At 38.3% G+C, this 23,440-nt stretch overlaps 1 protein-coding gene across 1 annotated transcript in view; it reads right to left on the minus strand.

The window, feature by feature from the left end:
* Nucleotides 1–23,440, minus strand: part of VPS41 (VPS41 subunit of HOPS complex) — a 141,622-nt gene that overhangs the window by 81,801 nt on the left and 36,381 nt on the right. The window contains exons 4-5 of the mRNA XM_008151427.3: nucleotides 20,583–20,660; nucleotides 1,380–1,454 (exon numbers count right to left, since the gene is read on the minus strand). Coding sequence (XP_008149649.2) covers nucleotides 1,380–1,454; nucleotides 20,583–20,660 — 153 coding nt within the window. The remainder of the gene's footprint in view (nucleotides 1–1,379; nucleotides 1,455–20,582; nucleotides 20,661–23,440) is intronic.

Genomic DNA, 23,440 nt, shown 5'->3' on the forward strand with positions numbered 1-23,440 from the left:
AGTAATAATTGCTCAAAATTTAAAGCTCTGAAAATTCCTAGATGAATTACCTTAATAAAAATTTTCTCAATTCAAAAATTGAATATTTTCTTTCAGTAATATTAGTTCAATTAAATTGAAAACAGCCCAGAAGGAATTCCTCATCATTCAGAAAACAAAATGAAGATGATCTTTCTTACAAATATATAAATACAAATATGTCTCAATAGTTCAGATAATTCTTCTCAACTTCTGTACATAACAACTCCTCCCTCAATCTCTCCTTAACAGTCTGGTTTATCTCAGAATTTCAGAAGGTACTGTAAAATTTGACAGTGCTTTTTGAAAAGCACCAGTGTTCCAATTACTATTTCAAAAGACTCTTAAGAAACATTAGGCTTAGGTACATAAAATGCATTCTTATATGTCAAGAAGACTTCATTTTTCTTTTGGTAACAGATCAAATGGGTATAAATCTTTTATACTGAGTATGCTGTTTTTAATTTACTCATCCTAATGGCACATTGCATTTAGATCACGTAAAAATCAAAATTAGATTAGAAAATCTGCTGTCTTCGGTCAGGAATAGGTAAGGTTCTCTAATGATTCTTAATGCACTCTCTTCTTAAACTGTTATTTTAGAAAAGTATCTTAAATACATTGTGCATTAGAATTTTATCATTGCAAACCAACATTAGAAAAGATTTCCATCGACTGGAAAACAAAAAGAGACATTCTTATAAGTGGAAAATCAATCACCACAACCACTAAATGTCACAGCTCAACATCAGCAAGAAGCACTAATAATTGTTAGTTATACACAGCACAAATGATGTATGTCCTCGATTGAAGAAGTGGGTGCCAGGTTTTTAGGAAACTGTACATATATTGATTTTACATTTATTTAATGTGGCCACTGTAAGACACTTTATTCTTCTGATAAGCTATGATTGCTTATCAAAAGATTCTATAATTCAAGAGAAACATTCATAACTTGTGTGAAATGAAAACCACCGGCCCACAGAAATCATGACCACAAAATCCAATTTTGTGGATTTATGGCAGAAAGGCATTAAACTACTGTCTTGCAGGAACTGCAGACTAGTCACTGAAGTCTAAGTGGCACAGCAGTAATGATTAAGGTGACACGTCCCCCTGCCACAGCTGTTAATCAGCTTAATACTAGTTACATTATTGACATTCTTGTAATTACTTTTCCTAAGGCACATTTGTGAAAAATATATTTTACTTTAATTATGAGCAATCGGAAGCAAGTCCATACCCAAAAAGAATAAGCAAGTTTCTCTTAATGCAGGTATACAGTAAGGGGAGTGCTTTTCCAAGCACCTGGACACCCCAGTGCCAGAGCATGCTTCCCAGGTGACCACATCAACACGTACCTTGCCATCCTCGGAACACACGCCCAGGTGTTCTCCACTTTCATCCAGGCTAATCTGATTTATCTTCACAGGACTCTATTAAAGAAACAAAATGTAAATCTTTAAGATAGTATCCTATATAATAAAAGGCTAATATGCAAATCGACTGAACAGCAGAACGACCGGCCATTATAACACACACTGACCACCAGGGGGCAGACGCTCAATGCAGGAGCTGCCCCCTGGTGGTCAGTGCACTCCCATAGGGGAAGCACTGCTCAGCCAGAAGTGGGGCTCACAGCTGGTGAGCGCAGCAGTGGTGGCGTGAGCCTCTCCCAACCTCTGCAGCAGCGCTAAGGATGTCCGACTGCTGGCTTAGGCCTGAGGGGAGCGGGCCTAAGCCGTCAGTCAGACATCCCTCGAGGGCTCCTGGACTGAGAGAGGGCACAGGCTAGGCTGAGGGACCCCCGCCCCCAAATGCTCGAATTTCGTGCACCTGGCCTCTAGTATACAATTAATCAAATCCCTTGGATCTTTGTAAAACTAAATGATACAAGTTGTCTATTAGTTTAGATGCATGAACCGAAAACATATTTTGATTATGCCAATGAAAAGGGAAAAATACAGCTTTGTTCCCAGACATGTAAAATGCACAGTAACCTAAGATTTCCGCAAATTGTCTATTTCACACACTTTAAGTCCCTAAAATGTTATTTTTATTACATGTTATATGCCTTTTTATTTGTTCTGTTCTGTTTATTCCACACTCCCAAAATTCTTTCCCAACCAAATCCATTAAAAGGACAAAAGAAAAAATAAAATAAAAATCATGATGTTAAAAAAAAAATTTTTAGTTGTTTTACTTTGGTTCACTAACCAATCTATTTGTTCTTCTCAAATAAATAATTTGTTCTTCTCTTATAAATTACTAAATCAATTTTTATTTATACTTTATGCTTAGTACTTCCTGGGGGAAATTCACAGGGTCTAGTTGATATTAACAAACTTTGTTATCCCCCATTCTTTTGAGTAATCTCAAATTTAAAAATCTGTGAAGATACGAATCAGGCTTTCTACTTTGGATGTATTTTCCCAGGTATAAATACACAACTGTACTTTTAGTATTTTTCATAGCTTTCCAGTTCTCTATGTAGACAATTGTTTAATTACTAAAACATTCATGCAGGTGGATATTTTAATAGAAGTAAAAATCAGCAAATGTTGACAACATCAAAATATGACAAGCTCTTCTTTTTTTTCCTTCTCAAATAATGGCAATTCCCAACTATCTACACAAAGCATGACAGGAACAAACTTACCCTGAAAAGTAAGCCATCATTGATTACAACATGAGCTTGCAAATTACTGTGGTTTTTTTTTTTAGCATTTAAATTCTAGATACTTTTAAATATCTATTTCCTAATAGTTTGACTTCTTAATAATAAATGGAAATATACAAACTGAAATTGGATCCTTCTCCAATGGAAAATATCTCAGAGCTAGTAAGTGAAGGTGAGGGCAAAAACCAAGACTCCCAGCCCTCAAAAGTCCACTTATGGACTGGCTGATGTGAGAGAGCTTCCTGTGGTACAGGCTAGCACAGCTGGCCAGACTAAGATATCTTCTTAGAAGTTCCCAGAATGTTAGAAGAGGAAAGGACCTCGAAGAGAGAGATTTAATCCATTTTACAGGAGAATAAACTGAAGGCCATGGGTAAGAATCACAACAGAAAAGTGACGGAGCCAGGGCTCCGGCCTTCAGAGCCATGAAGAGGCGTCCTGCAAAGAGAACGCTGTGATGGGCACAGCAAAACAAAGCTGAACAGCAAAAGCACTGAGGCCAGCATGTCTGCACTTCTGGCTGAGGAGCCCCAATACTCGGCTTCTACACTCTGTGGATAAATGCTTTCCACAATAAATACCTCCTGTTAACAGTTTTCTTATTCTGATCTTTCTTTACCAAATGACGTTTTAATACCCATTTTGGCTATAACCTACATCAAACTATAATTTAATATGTATGTGGAGCCTGATCTATGTACCTGTCCTATCCAATACAGTACTATCCACATATGACTATTTATATAGAAAGTTAAATTAATTAAAATTAAACATAATTAAGAATTTAGTGCCTCAGTTGCACTAATACATGCCAAGTGCTCAACAGCCACCTGACTAGAGCTACCATGCTAGAAAGCACACGTCACGGAAGGTATGCATTACTGCAGAGCGTCCTATTAGATAGCACAGTTCCAGGCCTACGAAACTCAGCCCCAATGCTGAATGCAATCCTTTTTCTTCTTTTTTAAAAAAAATATCTTTATTGATTTCAGAGAGGAAGGGAGAGGGAGAAAATCATTGATTGGCTGCCTCCTAAATGCCCCCTACTGGGGATCGAGCCAGCAACCTGGGCATGTGCCCTTAACTGGAATTGAATCCGGGATCCTTCAGTCTGCAGGCTGACGCTCTATCCACAGAACCAAACCAACTAGGGTTGAATGCAATCCTTTACAATCACTACCACTAACATTCAGAAGTACATTTTCTTCTCACATACACAAAATTTACATAATTTGTTCTTAAACTAGTACTTTTGAAAAGCTCATGGTCTGTGCTAATATTCTCTGAATCACAACATATCATTTCCAAAGCCCTGGCAGACATAGTAGCTGATCCTCACAACCTCAGGGGAAGGCAGTCAGCGCAGACAGATGGGTCTCTCTACCTCACAACAAGGAAAATGAGGCCTCAAGAGCTATGTGCGATGTCTAGAACCTAGTGACTGTTACTCAGTGTCTAAGCCAGGCAAACTTCATCACAACCTGTTTCTTTCTGAGTAGAATCCGTTTGTACCACCATATAAGCAATATTAGGGGGGGAAATCATACCTACAAAGTATTAGAATCCTCTTTCCCTTATATCCCTATTAGCAACTGAAGTTTTTCTTTTCTTTTTTTTTCTACCAAAGATCAATATTCATTGATTTATTTTTCTGATTACTAAGAAACTTAAACGCTTTTCTTAAGTCTTTTGGCCAATTAATTTGCTCTTCTGTAAACTCTTTGTTCACATTTCTTACCTATTTTTATTTTTTTAATCCTCACCATTTTCCCATTGATTTTTAAGAGAGAGGGGAAGAGAGAGGGAGAAAGACAGAGAGAAACATCGATGTGAGAGGAACACATAGATTGGTTGCCTCCTGAATGCACCCTGACCAGGTCTCGGGCCAGGGAGGAGCCTGCAACCGCGGTACATGACCTTGACTGGAATTGAACCCAGGACCCTTCGGTCCACAGGCTGATGCTCTATCCACTGAACCAAACTGGCTAGGGCTCTTACCCATTTTTCTATTCCATGTTTGTTGTTTTCTTGTCGATTTCCTTTTTTGCTTTTAGGATATGAGGTCTTGGCACAATTTTGCACCCAGACATTGTATATGTGGTCTATTATTATTTTTTTTTTGCAAAATAGTTATTGCTTTATTTCTAACATTTAAGTCTTTAATATTTACAGGATTCATTTTATTTTCTTCCAAATGAAGATCCAGTTGGGCTAGCCCCATTTATTAAATAATTCATCCTTCTCATTTTAAAGAAAACTATTTTATTACATAATAAATGTTTATATTCACTTAAATAACCTTCTGGGTTTTCAACTGTGGTCTCTTTGTCCTCTGCTATATCAATTCAGCATCCATCGAATTATATAGGATAAATATAGTACGTTCTGATATTTGGTAGTGGCAAGATCCAGTCATAACTCCATACTTTCCTTGGCTTTTTTCAAGAATTTTTATTCTTCCAAATAAATTATAAGATGAAATATCCCCCATGTTACTAAACATAATGGTCATTATTCAATCCTAACTTACGTTTCCTAATAGAAGCATGTAACACTTCTGACAACTCTCTCCTCTTTGCTATCAGATTACTATAGTTATTTTTCTTTTACATTTCTAGTTGGTCCTTCTCAGTCTCAGTCTGATCGCTTTTTCCTTCCTCTTTAAAAATATTTTTTTCTCCTGGCCCCGTGGGGGACCTCCCCTGTCACCAGAGCCCTGCCCCCCATTTCTGATCTATTGATCTTTGTATTTCATGGTTTGGTCCTTCTGCCCTTTCTCTTTTACATCAACACTGGCTCCCTTGGTATTCTCTTTGAGGTCATGAAATGACTCCTAAATTTCTATCTCCAGACTGGACCCCTCCCTATTTCAGACCAACATCCAGAACTGTCTACTTTATATATGTACCTGGATGCCTACTCATTCAAAACATATCTAAAACCAACATCCTGATATTCCATCATAAAAGAGCCCTTCTTGATGGTATCCCTATTTCAGTTAAAGATTAATACATTCTTCTAGTTGCTCAGAGCCAGTAAACTATTATTTACTACTTACGTGTTTTACTTATTTACTGTCAAACTCACTAACTAGAATATTAACTTCAAAAGAGATAGTTAAAAGAATAAAAAATCCAATCATACACAATTCTTCCAGAGAACCGATTAAAAGGAAATGCTCCCTAACTCATGTTACCAGACCAATATAAACTTACCATAACAAAACTCAACAAAAATATTAAGAGAAAGAAAAAGTACAAGTAAATCTCTCATGAACAGAAATAGAAAAATCCTAAAGAAAATATTAATGAAGTCAGCATATATAGAAAAGCCATGTTTATTCCAGAAATACAAGGCTGATGTAACATAGGGAAATTAATTAATATATTATAATTTTCTGCATTAATAAAAGAAATGAGGAATATTGAAAGATCACCTCAATAGATGGAAAAAGTGTTGATGAAATTTGAGAACTCATGGACATGGACAAAGGTGTGGTGATTATGGTAGGGGGGAGTAGAAGAGGGAATAAAGGGGATAAATGCTGATGGAATAAGAAAATACAAAATAAATTTTTAAAAAAAGGAAAAAAAGAAATGCAACCCCATTCATGGTTAAAAACTCTTAGCACACTAGGAGAAAAATTCCTCAATCTCATTTAATGGTGAAATGTTGATAGCTTTCCCTTTGATAGATTTACAATATTGATTCTTCTAATCCATACACATGAAGCATTTCTCCATTTATTCAGGCCTTCTTTAGTGTCTTTGAATGAAGTTTTATACTTTTCCCCTTAGAAGTCTTGCACATTTTACTCTGGGAATAGCAATGATAGTGAGCATCCTTTTCTCATTTCTGATATGTATGATCCCGTTTACACAACATACAAAAAATGGACAAAACTACAATATACTGTAAAGTAGGTGCATATAGATGGTATAAAATGAAAAAGAAAAAGTTAGGCAGCTATTACTATCAGTATACAGATGAGTACGTGCGACCCTCTAAGGCAGTGGTTCTCAACCTTCCTAATGCCGCGACCCTTTAATACAGTTCCTCATGTTGTGGTGACCCCCAACCATAAAATTATTTTCGTTGCTACTTCATAACTGTAATTTTGCTACTGTTAATGAATCGTAATGTAAATATCTGTGTTTTCCGATGGTCTTAGGTGACCCTGCTAGCGGTTCTCAACCTGTGGGTCGCTTTAACAGTAGCAAAATTACAGTTATGAAGTAGCAACGAAAATAATGTTATGGTTGGGGGTCACCACAACATGAGGAACTTATTAAAGGATCGCGGCATTAGGAAGGTTGAGAACCACTGTTCTAAGGGAACTGTGAGCAGAAGGGTCACATGGTCTACTCTTAACAGAGTGGTAGCTACATGATTGTTTGCTTTATAACTGTTTCACTGTACATTTTATATGCTTTTTAAAGTTATAGTTCATAATAAAAATTGAAAATTTTTAAATAAAAAAAGAAAATTTGCCCATGAAAATGTCTGAGGTCAAGAATTTCAATGAGTTATTTCTTAGATTACATTTTCCCCCATGATTGTCAAGCTACTCAAATGCTCTAATTCTATAATGGTCATTTATTTCTATTTTCCCAGAAAACAGTGCATTTCAAATTTTTAGTGATGAAAATATATTTTATTTTACTTTTTGTTCATTTAATATTTTAACAGTATTAGTAGTAACAGTAAGAAGTCGTACTACTACTAATAAATTAATATTTAATATATGATTATTATGCATCAGGCTTTATTCTAAGAGTTTTATATTATTTAATCTTCATAGCAATTCTGTGGTAGGTAACATTAATTTTTTTATTTCATATTTACAAATATGAAAATATATACATAGCAGTATCTCACAGGTATATAAATATTTTATTTCCTTTTTTCTTTGATTACCTTTACCAAGTGTTTAACAGTTGTAGAGGCCTTTTTATAGAAGCCAGACTTCATCAATAAATTTGCTATATTTTTCATGTTTTCTCTTAATTTCTATTCTCAATCAATATTAATTTTCCTTTTTTGTCTTAGAACAGTGTTGCTGACCTTACTCTAATTTCCTTACATTAATGTATTGCTTATTAATCATAACTGCTCTCTTGTTAATCATAAAATAATGATTTGCATTTTCCTTTCAGTATACCACTGGCCATAAACTAGAAGCCAGAAAATAATGTGAAATGCAATAAACTATTTCCTCTTTGAGAAAAGTAACATTTTGTTTTATTTCATTTCTAAGGACAGTGACAGTGTTATTTGCTTATTTATCTAGTTATTAATAAACTCTAGTGTCACTACAATAACATTCAGAGAATGTGTATATCTATTTATAGAAATTTACTGATTTGTCTTTGCAACCTAAGATATCATCTTTCATATTCTCTATTTGACTTCAAAATAACTATATTTTAATCATGTTATTTGCATTATTTCATTTCTATAAATCATTTCTTTCTTCTTGATCTCTCAAAAAATGGGAGAAACTATTTCAAAATCTTCCCAATAGCAATTTTGTCCATTTTTTCTTGAATGTTAGTCAAATAAGCTTTGGCTGGATATTACATGCCCTATAATTTGACACATCAAAGAATATAACTGTTATATTTTCCCTTTAATTTGTAAATTTAATCAATATAATATATCTTATGCTAGTTAATGCTCTTTGCCTTTAACCCTACTTTGTCTCACATTTTTATTGCCAACATGTTTATTTTTTATTTGGCTTTTATAGTATATTTTTGCTCATATCATTATTTTTTTATTTCCATAATCTTGTAAGATACCTGTCCTTCAAAGCTGAGGCAATTTTTATTTTAGTAACAAACTATATAAAGCTTAGTTGCTACATTATTTTATACTTTTTAGAATAATGTTTTCCCATTTCCTTATTCTTTTGCTATATTACTCAAATTGTTTTCTCTTGTCTATCTAGAAAAATTTTAGAGTAGTTCATTCTATTTTCATCTTATTAGTGATTATCTTCAAATTACTATAAGTTGTAGTTGAATTATGTCTCTCCCAAAATCAACACAATTGCATTTAGAAGATGAGGTATTTAGCACATGTTCATTTACTACCTCCTTCCATTACCTATTTCAAAGTGAGAGTACAAATATTTTCTATTTCTTGGGCCATTTTAAATAGAACTGAAGAGAAAAGCTAGTTAATACATCAGTAAAAACTGCAATCCTAAACTATAAGTTCTAGGTATGAATTCAGAGAAAGAGACAGTTTCACTACTGGGGTGTCCATCATTTTAATAGTGACTCATGACAGGTTATTATAGGTTAGGGGTACTTATCCCTCCTCATATACATTGTAAACAACTTTGCAGCTTACTGTACATTTTAAACTTTTCTTTAGTTTTGAAAGAAATTTAGATATTTTACTCACAAATAGTCAACTCACAAAAGAAACAGTATAAATTGTAGGTAAAGGAGAACAAGAGTCAACCTCTGTAATAACAAATACATGAAAACTAAAACAGTCAGATATTTTGTCCATAGAATCAGAAAATATTTTCTTTAATTTTTAAAAAAATTTTTTTGAGAGAGGAGAGATAGAAAGATATAGAGATGATAGTGACAGAGACAGAGACAGAGATAGAGAGAGAGAGAGAGAGAGAGATAGAGATAGAGAGATCAACTTGTTGTTCCACTTATGCATTCATTGGTTGATGCTTTTTATGTGGCCTGACTGGGGATCGAACATGCAACCTCAGCATACCAGGACGACACTCTAACCACCTGACTTACCAGGCCAGGGTAGAATCAGAAAAGACTGTTTATGTAGCTAGTTTTGGCAAGGAAGCACAAAAGTAGATACATTATACTGCTGATGGGCACTCAAATTTGGAGAAACTTTCTAAAAGCTTATTTGGCAAGGCATATCAAAATTCTTTAAAATATGCCTTGCCTATTATACCCAAGGAGAAGATTACTGTGCAAAGATGCTTTTCAGAGCAGGTTTCTTTTGTAAGACACTGAGACATGGAAATTATCTTAATTTATAAAAGCAAGGAATCTAAATGATAAAAATTAAAAGCATAAACACACAAAATAAATTCGGGTATTTTTAAGTTTTATGTAGAAAAAAATTGACCTTGCCCAAACAGAAATTTAAAAATTTAAAAATGTACAGAAGGCCTTTGCCCTTCTGGCTTCTGGAAGATAATCTGTCACACCACCTCGAGTGACAGAGATGTCTTTGTTAATGGCCGGGGCCAGTCACACCTGATAGTCTTAAGGTGGGGGCTAGCCATGGGAGAAAGACTAGTCTGTGATTTAGGGTGGAGTCAACCTAAAAGCTGACATCAACCATGTGGACAAACCATTAACCAGTTATGCCTACATAAGAGAGCCCCAATAAAAACCCGGACACCGAGGTGAGCTTCCTGGCAGGCACACATCTATGCCAGGAAGGTAAAATGTGCTTTGTACAATGGAAGCATCACTTTTACAATCATCCCAGGCTCTGCCCTACGCATCTCTTTCTTTGACTGATTTTTGACTTGTATCATTTCCCTGTAAATATACCATAATCATGAACACAGGGCTGGACAAAAATAGGAAAATTACCAGCCATCATTACCCAAAAGATAAATTATAAGTAAGGATACAAAAAAAGAACACCAATAATAAGATGACAAATATACAAATAAATAATACAATAATTAGTAAATGAATAATAATATAAGAATAAACTCTGTGTTTCATGTACTCACAACTATAAACCTACTTTTGGCATACCCTGTATAATAGCTGTCAGTGAGTTCCATGAGCCCGTTAGCTAATCATCAAACATGGGGGCAGATTTGAGAACCCCTAGAACTTGCAGCTGGTGTCAGAATTCTTTAACAGGCTTGGAAGTCTGGAGGACTATGCCCCCAAATCTCATAATTTGGTTAGTTCTGTGTAAGTACAATCCAATGTTTATATATAATATTACATTTACAGGTATTTTTATACTAGAGGCCTGGTGCACGAATTCATGCATGGGTGGGGTCCCTCAATCTGGCCGGCAATCGGGGCTGATTGGGGCGTGGGAGGTTGGCCAGGGGGAGGGGCCATGGGAGGTTGGCTGGCTGGGGGGAGGGGCCGTGGGAGGTTGGCCAGCTGGAGGAAGAGGCCACAGGAGATTGGCCGACTGGCCCAATTGGGACCATTGGGGCCAGCCAGCTGGGGGGAGGGACCGCGGGAGGTTGGCTATGGGAGCGCACTGACCACCAGGGGGCAGCTCCTGCATTGAACGTCTGCCCCCTGGTGGTCAGTGCACATCATAGCGACCCAGTCATTCAGTCATTCGGTTGTTTGGTCACTTAGGCTTTTATATATATAGATATAAAAGGCTAATATGCAAAGTGTCCCCTCGGGAGTTCGACCAGGAGACCAGGAGTTCGATAGCTCGCTATGACGTGCACTGACCACTAGGGGGCCATGCGGAACAAAGGAAGGCCCCGGCCAGCAGCTGGAAGGCCCCAATTGGCCCTGATCGCTGGCCAGGCCTAGGGAACCTACCCGTGCACAAATTTCGTGCACCAGGTCTCCAGTTTATATATATAATGCATGTGACCTGAGGTACACACTCTAAAATATCAGCAACGGTTACATCTATGTGCTGAGATATTATCATTTAGATGGTCCCCTTTTATGTTTTGCTAATTTCCTACAACAAATATTTAATTTGTACTCAAAAGATGAATAATTTTAAATAATTATGTAGCAAATTCATCAATCAAGAAAAAAAAAACACAAAATTACTCTTGACTGCTACAGCCATCATTCTGGAGAGAGACCTGCAGCACATATTTTTGTCTTGGGTGATAATCAAGTATTACCACTATGCATATCAGTTTCTATAATAGTTCCATAACATTACAGCTGTCAATGGTGTAAAATCATTCCTCTCAGAAATAGGAACAAACGTCTGACATATATGTCTGTCATTTCTATATACTAGAAATAAAACAATAACCACAATAGAAAAAGAAAAAAAAAAAGGGTACAAGAAAAAAAATAGAGTGTAAGATTTTTGTCTTTCTTCAATACTGATTTTTCAAATGCTTGTTATATGCATATAATTTAGGGGTATGTTTGCAAAACTGGGATACTGGAGTAGATTTAGGTAAGGGTAAGAGACCAGAGAAAAAAAGACCTGAGAAAAATGGCCTCAGCTGTATTTTCCATTAGCCACAATTTTATTCCTAATGGAGACATGTTTGGAATTCTGGACAATATAAGTGAGTTTGTTCAAAAATCAATAATGTCAAGCTGACACTACAGAACATACAAAAATGTTTCCTTAATGGAACAAAAAAGAAGCCCAAGGAAGCAGGAGGGGGCAAGGACTTGCATATACCTTCTAAGTCCAAGTCCACTACAGGTGGTCTCAAGTTCTTAAATGTAAAGAAAAGGCAAAATTACCAACATGTACTCCTCATGTGATAATCAATTACCTAATGTAAAATGCTTGAAATAAATACACTTAGTATGGATTATGTCAGCTCTTCAATTAGGAATAAATTCACGGTCATTTCGAAAGCTGCTTTTAATAGTGTTCTTTGTGGCAACTTCTTTTCCCTTGGTACTTCTCATCATCCCACCTTAAGCTATCGGTCCCCCAACAGTGAACCTAAGAAATCAATCTGCTAATGTATAATTTGTAAGGGTCCTCCGACTAACAAATGGATAATTGATTCCTTCACAAATGCTGCATCCCCATGGACGCTGGGTGGAATGAATAAGGAACAGAAGATGGAATTTCATTTTCCTTCGGTCAGAGATCCACTCGTTAGCAATCCCAACATCCACATGGCTGTCTGTTCATGCAGCTTCATGCTCTTTAGTCACAGTTAGCCAGCAAACTGCACTTACGTTACATGTGGGAAAAGCAAAAGTCTGTTCTTTATACTTGGGAAAAGCTCATTTTACTGCTTGTGTTACTCTTCCCTGATGATACACTCTAAGATAAGCAAGACCTCCATTACGATTTAAGAAGTCTCTGAAAAATACACCTAATTATGTGGGGGTTTTTTTAAACCTAAAAAAAACACATTTATTTTCTCACTGACTTACTCTATGAACGAAAATGCCTTACTTTTAACTATAAATTCTCAAATCTTCTCCTTTGCTCCTGGATTTCACCTCTAGTTTCACATGAAATCCTTTAAATAAAGGTGGAATAAATTTATCAACAGGCAATCTTGAAATTAGAGAACTCGTGAAAGTCTCAAATTATGGATTCAGTGAAAGCAAAAGTAAAGATGTAAACGTCCTCCATAGTTCCTTGGGAGATCTGCTCAATGTCCCCACGGCCTTGTATCCCTGTCACTCCTAAACGCCATGACAACTAGTTGTTGCCCACCCCTCCATTGCCAATTATTCTCCCTAAAGCCACCAAGAACTTTCTGGAGCTCATGTAATGAGACCTCTTTCACCCTCTCAGCCACTGTGACAACTGACCCTGCTGATCACTGCTTTCTTCCAACCTCTCTTCCCTCAGTAGAGACAACCACATTCTCTCTATTATTGAATTTACCACAATGAGCTACATAAACACTGTTGAAAAAAAGAATAAAATAATAAGGAACCTTTTTGTTATTTATGATCTTGTGACAAGAGCTAAATAAACTATTCTTATCTAGCACATCAGTTTTTTTAAAGGCTATAATAAAACATGAACACATTGAAGAAACCTAAAACACTTTTAAATGTCAAGAGAATATGCATAATAAATACTAAGGGAAGAAACTGGAAAAAAAAATCCTACAATAAAAGATGAAGGACATGCTGCTATTAAATTAAATACTACCAACCTAACATACTGATGAAATGTTGAGAGTTTCCTCTTTGGAAACAATACCTTATTAAAGGTCCTAGACAGTACAATCAAATAAGAAAAAGATACCCTATATAATAAAAGGGTAATATGTAAATTGACCCTAACAGCAGAACGACCAGTCGCTATGATGTGCACTGACCACCAGGGGACAGAGGCTCAATGCAGAAGCTGCCCCCTGATGGTCAGTACACTTTCACAGGGGGAGCTCCGCTCAGCCAGAAGCTGGCTCATGGCTGGCCAGTGGCAGTACTAAGGATGTCTGACTAATGGACACCCCAGGCTGCCAGAGGGATGTCTGACTGCCAGCTTAGGCCTGGTCCCCCGGGGAGCAGGCCTAAGCCGTCAGTCAGACATCCCCTGAGGAGGTCCTGGACTGGGCCTCTAGTAAAAAATAAAACCCCAGAACGGATGCAGAAAGAGAAGTACTGTTGTGATGATTGGAAATGAAGACTGACAGGGCCCTGGTTGACCATGAGGAGTCCATCTCAGCTAATAAATTTCTTTTGGGGATTCAGGTCAAATTCTTTCTTCTTGGAGTCCATATGTGGAACAAATAGGTTTATTTCTTTGGTGTGTTAAGAACATGCTTACTTATGTAACTAGGCTCTGTGAAATGGTTCCCAGTGCAGGTCTAGTGAATTGATTCCAGGAATTTTTTAGTAGAGACGTAGCAACTTGGTTTACAAGATGCTTCTTTTGAGAACTGTTGAGAGATGACAATCTACTTGGGAAATGACTTAAAAGGGGAATTGATAAAGCAATGTTTTTACACTGGAGAGCTTTATAACAATAATTTCTGTGGCAAAGGTACAGCTGAATTTGTGATGATTTAAAATGTCTTCAGCTTATATATGAAAAACAAGTTAGGCATTTTCTATTTGATTAATAAGTTGCTCTCAGCTATTTAAAGTATCTGTATTGCCCTTTTCAGATAGGTGATTTTTTTTCCCCATTTGTGAAAACACAAAGGCTTTACTTTTTCAAATGTTTTTAGATAAATAGAATGCATTAGCAATGCTGCTGCTATTAAGTTGCAAATAAAATTGAGAAAAAACTAAGAATGTCTTTTCTCCTAACAGATTATTCCTTTGTCACTGATGGTATCTTGCATATGGAGAAATTAAGCAAAGATATCTGTGGGCCCTGCTGAGAGGTTCACATAGCTTTGCAGTCATCATGGATTTGCACCACGCTTGGCTTTCTTGAGCTGATTTTGTTCATGAAGTTTGACCTCAAAGGTGTTGCATAACAGATGCTTAGGACTTGGGTGGTTTAAGGGGAAGCCCTCTACGACTTAATCTTAAAGAATAATCATGCATTTATTGTTCCTTTTCTAATTACATGGTTTCTAGGGTGATGATCCCATTTCTGTTATATTAACTCATAGAAAAAAATATATATATACTCTAGGACAAGCATGTCAAACTCAAAGGCTTACATGGGCCAAATAAATGAGGCATATGACCCGCAGGCCATGAGTTTGACATGCCTGCTCTAGGGCAATGTTCTCTGGGAAAAAAAGTATTTTGGTTTCTGGAATTGTCGTGTTAGAACCCTGTAGGCTAGGAATCTTGACAGCATGGCCAGCTGCAGAGGAAACCTTATTCATGGTGTCCACCTTTCAGTTAAACCTATTTTAGCATTAAAACATCAGTATTTATTTCTATTCTAAACTATTATTTGAAACTAGAGGCCCAGTGCATAAAATTCGTGCATGGGGGTGTGTCCCTCAGCCCAGCCTGCACCCTCTCCAATCTGGGACCCCTCGAGGAATGTCCGACTGCCCGTTTAGGCCCGATCCTACCGGGATCGGGCCTAAACGGGCAGTCGGACATCGCTCTCACAATCCAGGACTGCTGGCTCCCAACTGCTTGCCTGCCTGCCTTCCTGATTGCCCCTAACCGCTTCTGCCTGCCAGCCTGATCACCCCCTAACCACTCCCCTGCCAGCCTAATTGATGTCTAACTGCTCCCCTGCCAGCCTGATTGCCCCTAACTGCCCTCCCCTGAAGGCTTGGTCACCCCTAAATGCCCTCCCCTGCAGGCCTAGTCACCCCTAAATGCCCTCCCCTGCAGGCCTGGTCACCCCAACTGCCCTCCCCTGCAGGCTTGGTACCCCCCAACTACTCTCCCCTGAAGGCCTGAGTCCCCCCCAACTGCCCTTCCCTGCAGGCCTGGTTGCCCACAACTTCCCTCCTCTGCCGGCCTGGTCACCCCTAACTGCTCTCCACTGCAGGCTTGATTGCCCACAACTGCCCTCCCTTGAAGGCCTGGTCCCTCCCAACTGCCCTCCCTTGCAGGCCTGGTGCCTCCCAATTGCCCTCCCTTGCTGGCCATCTTGTGGTGGCCATCTTGTATCCACATGGGGGCAGTCATCTTGTGTGTTGGAGAGACAGTCAATTTGCATATTACTCTTTTATTAGATAGGATAATAATAATTACTGCTCCCAACAAGGTCCTGCCTTTTAATTAGATGGTGCATCTTTCCTAAGTCCTTGTTTCTTTATCAGTGGGGTCTAGTGGGCCAAAGTAAAGGTGGATTTTTTTTTTTAAATCTAAATACTGTAGCCAAGAAAAAGCCAATCTTTGCCTAACTGATGAATAGCATCTCCTCAGAAGGCCTCATCTTTTCTGCTCCTTAGTGTTTACTTCCCTTTCTGTGCTGTTTATATCCTCCATTATTCCCTGTAAAGGCCCTAGATTCTTCTCTTAGCTCGTTCTTTCTTTTGCTGGTTTCGTATTTTGCCACCACCCTTGCTCAAGTCTTTACTGAATCTCACCTGGGTTATTGCAGTGAAACCCAACTGATCTCCCCACCTCACGTCTCTCCTAATCCATCCTTCGCAGAGCTGCCCAAGTAATCTTCCCACAGGAGGGCTGGGATTTGGTTACTCCCCTGACTAAACACACTTGAGTGCCTCCTTGATGCCTGTGGAATAAAACAGAGCTCTTCTCGGCAGCCCTGAGGGCTCCCGCTGTCTGGGCCACAGTCTTCTCCGCATCGTGGCTGCAGTGCAGCCGGCCTGGTACTTTCGCTACTGCTGAAATGTGCTTTCCCACCTTTGCCTATGGAAATGCCCAGTGTCCCGCCTGCTTTGCGACACCTTCCTTGTGACCCCACACAGGGAATTCATATTTCATATTCAGTGATTGTTTCCTACGCCTTCAGCAAACCTTCTGTAAGGATGTGCAGGGGACAGAAAGAATAATTCGATGCAGCCCCCTGATCTCAGGTGTAATTAGTTGTGGAGCTAGTCATGTAAACAATGATCTATAATATGATGTGTTAAATTCTAAAATAGAGGTCTTAGCAAGTGCTGGGATTGCAGATTGTATGTAAAATACCTTGAAGGCAGGCCTCTTTGTATCATGTAGGGTTTAGGTAATATTAGTTCCTCTTTCGTTAAATGCACTTATTAGTAAATTTCTCTTCTGCACTATTCCCTTGCAATATTCTAATAACTTTGCTTTGTCTGGTAATCTGCTTTCCTTTTTTTTTTTTTTTTTTAATCACTTCTTTCTTTGTATCTTTTTTGGATACATGTATAAGCAAGGAAAATTGGCTCCATTTAAAAACAAATAAACTTAATTAGACTTCACACATTTATTTTTCACCATTTTGAAAACTGTCAGTTGTATTTTTCAGGTCATTTATGTACCGAACACACAAATTCTCTTAACAATGGTTTTTCAGTAAAACAGACTGTTTTACAATGGTATCAGGCCTACCAACGGCATAGCGTCTGGTAGCTGGCAAGAGCTCAGCAATTCTAGTATGGATATCAGAAAGAGAAGGTTGGCTGGCTCCTTATGCTGTTGCTCAAACTGATTTACTTTAGATGTTCCTTCTAAAGTTTTCCTCACTCATCTGTCGAACTTAGTACTGTAGACAACCATCCAAAGCATCAAGGGAGACCTCCCCAAAATGTCTACTCTGAACTGTTTAGCAAGTGGGCGTTGCAAGCTCTGGGGAGAACGAGCTCTGACTCCAGTTAGCTATTCACCCATCTCTCTAGAGAGGACAACTGCAAGTTTGTAGCATCCCCAGGTCACTGTCTGAAATGTGAATAGTGTTTCCATGATGCGCAAGTCTCATAAGGGTAACATTTACCATCTTAATGTGCACCTGATCGAGCATACTGACAGCACGTGAATAAAAGAGGAAATGTGGACCAATAGCCTGATTTAGCCTTTTATCGAAGCAACATTTTAATCTGTGCCCAGATTGTGAATAACTGTCTTGAATGCATGTTGTGTGCAAGCCAGCCTCCTACCATTCTCTGCTGGGATGCGGCAGGCAAGGCAGAAGATGAAGTTTAACAAAAGGAAAACAGCTCTAGGAATCAGCAGTATGCCAGCTTCCTAGGAAGCAATCCCCTCCAAATCCTCCCTGTGTTTTTAAAGGTTGTTAGGATTTAGAAAACGAACATCTATCTAATAAGCCTTCTGCAGACGGAAAGGCTGGTCCCTGCCCCTGCCTCTGCTGAGGGTGTACCATCCTGGCAGTGCACAGCAGGGGGTGCAAGTCTGAGCCTTTCACCCCTCAGCTGGGCACAGGGGCTGTTGGTCTTGGGCGGCGGGCAGGGACAGCAGCCTGGGGCCAGAGGGGTCAGATGTGGTTGCAAATGGTCCTTGTAAGCTTACTGCATCTAAGTCACACCCAATGTGCTCTTATGGGGGAGGTGGTTAGGAACTCCTGTTAGAGGATGTTTTTTAAACTTTATTAAAAGGTATTGAGGAATGTTTATAATGAACAGCAAAGACTGATATATAAACTGCTTATAAATTTAACTGCAGAAAATTTAAACCCAAGTGTTAACTTGGAACAGTGATGACACAAGAAACGGACAAAATTGTTTTCTTCCAAAGAGGTGAATCTTCCTCAAAACTTCTTTCCATTCTTCTCATTCCCAAATTATTTTTATTTCTGTTAGATTATTTCCAAGATATTAGTTAAGAGTTTAAATCAAGGACATTCATTTTGTACCGGGTAATTTATTTTTTTATCATTAGAGTGGAAGTTAAAGTGGCTAATTAGAGATACTTAAATGTATTTTTTACTATTAAACTGTATTTTTCCTGTGGGATTTACAGAATATTTATGAAGGCTATCTGGAGATACATGTAAGCAGTGTACTCTGTACCTTCAAGTAATCATTTCACATTTATTCACAGTAATTTTGCAGCATCAAGGGAAAGCTATGATGAACCATAAAGCTACTTGAAGCACTATAGCTAGTTTGAAATCACTGTGAGGAGACTCATCTGTAGTTCAACAGAGTGATATTTGGGGAATATTTTTGAGCTCCTGTACTGGGAACATAACAGGAATCCCATATAGAAGAGAGATCATACAGTATTTGTCCTTTTCTGTCTGACTTATTTCACTCAGCATAATGCCTTCAAGGTCCATCTGTGTTGTCATAAATGACAGGATTTCTTTTTTATGGCTAAATTATACACACACACACACACACACACACACACACACACACACGCACACACACTGAGTGGCCAGATTATTATGATCTCTGAACGCATAATAATCTGGCCACTCAGTGTGTGTGTGTGTGTGTGTGTGTGTGTGTGTGTGTGTGTGTGTGTATTAGAGGCCCGGTGCATGAATTCGTGCATGGGTGGGGTCCGGCCAGCCTGGCCAGGGAGAGGGGACAAGGGCAATTGGCTGGCCTGCCTGCTGGTCGAACTCCTGGCCAAGGGGACAATTTGCATATTAGCCTTTTTTTTTATATAGGATGAGATGGAGATGAGGGGGCAAGCACTTACAATTGACACCAGTGACCAAATAAGGGGTTCACACTTTAAAGGTTCCACAAACCCCCAAGTATGTAAAATTAACACCATTATCTATCTATATAAAACCCTAATATGCAAATAGACCGAAGGGTGGAACAACCAAACAACCAAACAACTGGTTGCTATGATGTGCGCTGACCACCAGGAGGTGCGCATGGAACATGGCGGGTGTCAGCAGCAGGTGGCAGAGTGCGGAACATGGTGGGCATTGGCCGTGGTGGGATGGTAGAGCAGGTGAGTGGGGGCACCAGACCAAGGCGGGGTGCCAGTTGCTGTCATCAGGGAGAGCCTCTGCTGGTTACTGAAAATTCTTTGCTCCCCCGCGCCACAGTCCCGCCCGGTGCTTGCACCTACTGCCCGCGCTGGCCCCACTCACACCCACTGCTGGTGCCTGACGCCGGCCCCGATCACTCAGCGCTGTCAGCAGATGCCAGCAGTGGCTGCTGGCCCCAATCAACCCTCAGGGCTTCTCCACACCCCCCTGCTCCTGAGGGGCGATCCGGGCAGCAGCCGCTGCTCGCACCCACTGCTGGCGCTGGCCCCAATCATTCTGCGCCGTCAGCGGGTGCGATTGGGGCCAGCGCCGTCAGCGCATAGGAGCGGCGGCAGCAGTGGGAGTGGGGTTGCTGGCAGGCAGGGGACCAGGGGCCATGGAAGGAGGGGCTGGGTGGGGGCGCAGAGGATGGGCCAAGACCCATTCCTGTGCCCACCGCAGCCTCACGGCCCACAATTCCTTTCAAGGTGCATGAATTCGTGCACTGGGCCCCTAGTTATTAATAAAAGGTTTTTCTTTTAATAACATTTCACCTAGACATTGTATAGTGTTATAATTTTAAAAAAACACATATAGGAGTATTTTAAATGCTCCACTTAAATTAAAATGGATGACTATTATTAACTAAAGAAATGCAATTAAATACATTTATAAAAGTACATTTTAAATGGAATTTGTATGTAAAAGATAATCCAGTCAAAATTTATAATGTATACATATAAACAGACCTTTTTCTTTATAAGTTTACCTTTAAAATTTTTAGCATATACTATAAATTCAGTTATATAAGTATATATCTATATATGTATAATATATGCTCTTAGCACTCTGATTTAATCGATAAATATCTTTTATGCTATTAAAACAAACTGCTAATATTCTGAAACACAAGTTTTTGCTTGATATTTAGCTCATACATTATTTTATACTGTATACGTACCACATCAAACTTCTGAGTGATGTTCCCCTGGACATCAAGTAAATAAACCTTGCCATAATGTGTGCCCAGTGCCAAAAACTGTAAGAAGAACAAAGAGGTCAGTTTATTAATGTACCATTAAAACACAATTACTAATAAAACCATTTTCAAACTCAAGACTCTTAATGCATAAGTGATCTGTAATGCCTTAGAAGATATCCAGTCCTCGGAGACGGTCTATTTCCAGCTTCAGGGAAATAACAGGACAGGACCTACTTTATTGTGATAGTGCAAGCCAGCTGTCAGAATGACTCATGAGGACCCTCATCTACTGACAACTAATGGTGTGTATGTGGTCTGTACACAATGCCTGATGGACTGAGGCAGCAAATTAAAATGCAGCTATGAAAGCATGACCAACCTAAGGTTGAACTCAAAGTCAGAAGGGAATTATTAAGCAACTCGCCTCAATTTATGGCAAATGTGTAAATTTGTGCTATCATTTAAATTCAACCTATATACACACAAACGACAAAGTACTATTATTTTAGAAAGAAAAACCCATGCCATATCTAGAGATGAAAAATCTCAGATGTACTTATACTATCAGTTAGCATTAGAATGCCTCTATAAAAGTTAATGTATAATACTGAGTGTAAATGTTTATATTCTAATACCAAAAAAAAATCCTTTTCTGTCACAAAATAACTGCTGAGCTCCATATTCATCTTATGATATGAAACTAGTTCATAACTCCCACTGTTCCTTTAATCTGCACTAACCTAAATAAACCAGAAGAAACTTTAGGACTACCTGATATGACATGAGATTTTTCTTCCTTTTTATTTCTTTACATACTACTCAAATAGTTCCAAATTCTCTATTTCATTGCATGTAAGCATGCTTCATTGCAACCTATAATGAAATGCTCAAATTTATAGGCACTACTAAGCATTTCAGTCAAGCAGCACAATCTTTTAAAAATAACCTTATAGAAAGTCAAGATTTAAAAAGATTTATCAAAATGGAATTGCTTAAAACGTAATTTCAGTTCAGGCACTTAAAATATGAAGCTACCTTAAAGAGGAGTCACAAAAAGGGAAAAGAAGGGGTTCATTAGAAATTCATCCCCAGCAATGCCTTTCACTCCTGCAAGGTTGCCTTTTTTAAAGAAGAAAAAAGTCCCCTGGGTAAAAAAATCAATACTGGTTAATAAAACATCAGATGTGCAGACATAACTAGGTATGACGATTCCACTGCACAGGCCTGCCTGAATGCACCAGGTGCCATGCCGATTACTCATCCAGGGCAGACACAAGCCTGGTGAAAAGAGGATGCCTGGGCCCTGGAAAGGGAAGGGCCAAGAGGTAATTCTGGGGGGAAATTAGTTGCATATATAAACAAAACCAGGATATTTTCTCCAAAACAAAAGAACATTCTAATCCGAAACAGAGGACTCAGATGGTTGTAATATTTTTCTCTACAGCGATACTCACCATATTTGAATTAAAAAAACACACACCATACAATACTAACTAAAACCAAATAGTACTCTACCTCAATATACCAAGTACTCTGAAGTACAGACTTCCTCATAAATACTGTATTTAGTTTGTTAGAAAACTAAGGCGGGTTGGAGCCTTAAAACACTTTACTACTAGGTTATTCTCTGATATCTCTGTGAAGGACATATTTGAACTTCCAATTACATTTTATTTTATTTTATTAGTTTTTAAGGTTCTATGTAGGGTACTTTATCCAAACATTAATCCCTTCCCTTTTTCTTATTTTATTAATTACTAGTTTAATCCACTTAATATTTAAGATCTGAAACATAAAATAATTATTTTGATTTTACAGTTTAACCTAAAACTATAATTACTTTAGAATATTGGGGAGGAGGGGAAGGAGTGGTTTTCATGATAAGCTACTTTTGTTTACAAAAACATTTAATCATTTAAATTAGATAAATTACTGCTGTTCTCTTTTAGAAATAACTTTATGTGCTTAAAAAAAATCCAAGTTTGATAAGCCAATTGGAGAGGTCTTCAAAAATTTATTTAACTATGTAAGTTATTGATGAGTCATACTTACATTTGCTAATGCTTTTGACATACTTAAAATACAACACACACAAAAAGGCAAAATTGGCCACAAATCACAAATGTAAATACAAGTCCTTTAAATGTGACTATCTTTCCAGTCATTAAAATTTGTAGCTATTGAATTTTTTTTTATCCTGACAGCACCTCCAATCCAGGATGAGCAAAGAATAAATAAAGCTTTATTAGCTCCTTCCAGGTTTAATTACAGAAACTTTATTCATTTTATAAAGTATCAGATTGTGCACCCAATCCTTTTGAACACTCCCCTAACATAACTGCTTTTACTGGGCTTTTTGTTGTTGTTTTTTTTTGTTTCCTTTTTAAATACATTTTTATTGATTTCAGAGAGGAAGGAAGGGAGAGAGAGAAACATCAATGATGAGAGAGAATCATTGATTGGCTGCCTCCTGCATGTTCCATACTAGGGATCGAGCCAGCAACTCAGGCATATGCCCTAGACCAGAATCGAACCCGGGACCCTTCAGTCTGCAGGCCAACACTCTATCCAGTGAGCCAGACTGGTGAGGGTGACTGGGCGTTTTGTACGTAAACAAGTAGAAGTGACAAGCCGTCCTTTGGACCACAGAGGAAACATTTCAAATGTGGTCAGCTGTATATTATCTGTTTCACATAGCATTTTTAGTATCAAAGCAGAGAGTGCCTTCAATTACATGAGAGGAGGTAAGTCGGGGAGTTCATGTGTCTTCCCTGGAAACAGTCAATGAATGGCAGAGCTAGGTACAGAATTAAGAGTTAAAATACTCTCCCCTGCAC

The sequence above is a fragment of the Eptesicus fuscus genome, chromosome 14 (genome assembly GCF_027574615.1).
Source record: "Eptesicus fuscus isolate TK198812 chromosome 14, DD_ASM_mEF_20220401, whole genome shotgun sequence".
Lineage (NCBI taxonomy): Eukaryota > Metazoa > Chordata > Mammalia > Chiroptera > Vespertilionidae > Eptesicus > Eptesicus fuscus.